Below are 1,716 nucleotides of genomic sequence, written 5' to 3' on the forward strand. Positions count from 1 at the left end.
AAGGACTATTCAGGGCACTGATCCTGAGGGTGACCAGGCTGGATCCAGCCCTGCTCTCCCTGCTGTCTCCATCCCTCCTTCAGCCTCGGATCACCAAGCTGATAAAAATAGCAAGGAAAAAAAAATAAACCCAACTTATCTGCTGGGGTTTCACTCTGATTCTGCACTATAAGCAGCCGCGTGAGCGTGTCAGCACTCCGTGGGGAACGGGAGCTGGAGAAATGCTGATGGAGTAAGGGAGGACAGGGATGCTGTGTCACACTGAGGCTCTTGCTCCTGAGCCTGGGGTGCAAAAAGTGGCAGTGGTAACATTTTTGGGGTGCAGCCATGGCTGTGGGTGTCACTGTGGCCTCTCTCCCTCGCAGATGGCAGCGCAGTATTTCGGGGCTGCTTCCACCGGCCAGACAACATCTCCATCGCCCTGCCCGTCAGCCAGCTCATGCTCAACATGTCAGTGGACAAGTGTGTGGACTTCTGCACTGAGAAGGTACTAAGGGGGTGACTGGGGGGTGCAGGCTGAAAGCTTCACCACCTTTGTTTTCGTCATCGTCAGAAAGTCACATTGGGTAGTGTCATTTGGGTATCCAAATGCTTAAAGGATCAAATTGATTGTGTCAGGAAGGACTGGAGGCAGCAGCTGCCCCAGGGTGGTTTGGGCAGGAGCATCATGGAGTAGTTTGGGTTGGAAGGGATCTTTAAGGGTTCCATCCTGGGTCCTGCTCTGGTGCAGGGGTGCTGCAGTGCAGTTTGCTTCCCCCTCTGAGCAGGAGGGGAAAGGCTGGCACTGGGCACTGCTGGAGTGCTGGTTACTTAAGATCAGGTGAATTATCAGGTAGAGGAAGCTGGGACAGTTGTGTCCTCCCTTTGCAGCCTACTCAGCAGAGGATGGTGGGGAATAAACCATCACAGCAGTTAAATTTGAGTGGTTGCTCCATTACTGGCTCTGCCTTCCCATCACTGCTGGGAGAGCTCACGTTGGGAGGTGGAAATAACTGGAGCACCTTGATTCAGCCAGCACTGCCCCAACCTGGTGGTAAATCACCTGTCACCTGCCAAGTGGGGCTTGGAATTGGGCTTGGAATCATAGAATCATAGAATTTTAGGGATTGGAATGGAGCTTAGAGATCATCCAGCCCCAAAACCTGCCCTTTGCAGGGACACCTCCCACCAGAGCAGGTTGCTCAAGGATTTATCCAACCTGGAATGAAACACTGCCAGGGTTGGGGCAGCCACAGCCTCCCTGGGCAACCTGTGCTGCTGGAAATGCTGGTGTGGCTGCCATGGGACTACTGATGGCTCTTGGCCACCTTAGTGCAGGTGGCACTCACATTGATGTGCAGTTCTGCTGGGTCACCAGTATCTGATGCATTGGGGCTTGGGGCAGTTTGGGTGTCTGCAGTGAGCTGCTGGTGCAACTGGCTGGAAGGATGCAGGAATGGGCTGGAAGGCTGTGGAAATGGGCTGGAAAGATGCAGAAATGGGCTGGAGGGATGTGGGAATGAGCTTGAAGGATGCAGGAATGGGCTGGAAAGATGCAGGAATGGACTGGAAGGATGCTGCAACCACTCCACACTGCCCAGCAGGGCTGGGGCAGTGAGGATGGGTGTGAGGAGGGTCTGGCACGGGGGCCAGTGCCCCTGTCTGCCCTCCCTCCACCTGCCCCCCCAGGAGTACCCACTGTCGGCCCTGGCTGGGACCACCTGCCTCTGTGGCTTT

The 1,716-nt window shown here is 55.2% G+C and overlaps 1 protein-coding gene across 1 annotated transcript in view; it reads left to right on the forward strand.

The window, feature by feature from the left end:
* WSCD2 (WSC domain containing 2) overlaps positions 1 to 1,716 on the forward strand; it is a gene marked incomplete at both ends in the record, with an annotated part of 9,938 nt that overhangs the window by 6,137 nt on the left and 2,085 nt on the right. Inside the window, 2 exons of the mRNA XM_009084035.1 lie at positions 366 to 487; positions 1,669 to 1,716. The exon at positions 1,669 to 1,716 is cut by the window's right edge and continues 127 nt beyond it. Coding sequence (XP_009082283.1) covers positions 366 to 487; positions 1,669 to 1,716 — 170 coding nt within the window. The remainder of the gene's footprint in view (positions 1 to 365; positions 488 to 1,668) is intronic.

The sequence above is a fragment of the Acanthisitta chloris genome, unplaced genomic scaffold (assembly GCF_000695815.1).
Source record: "Acanthisitta chloris isolate BGI_N310 unplaced genomic scaffold, ASM69581v1 scaffold21381, whole genome shotgun sequence".
NCBI lineage: Eukaryota > Metazoa > Chordata > Aves > Passeriformes > Acanthisittidae > Acanthisitta > Acanthisitta chloris.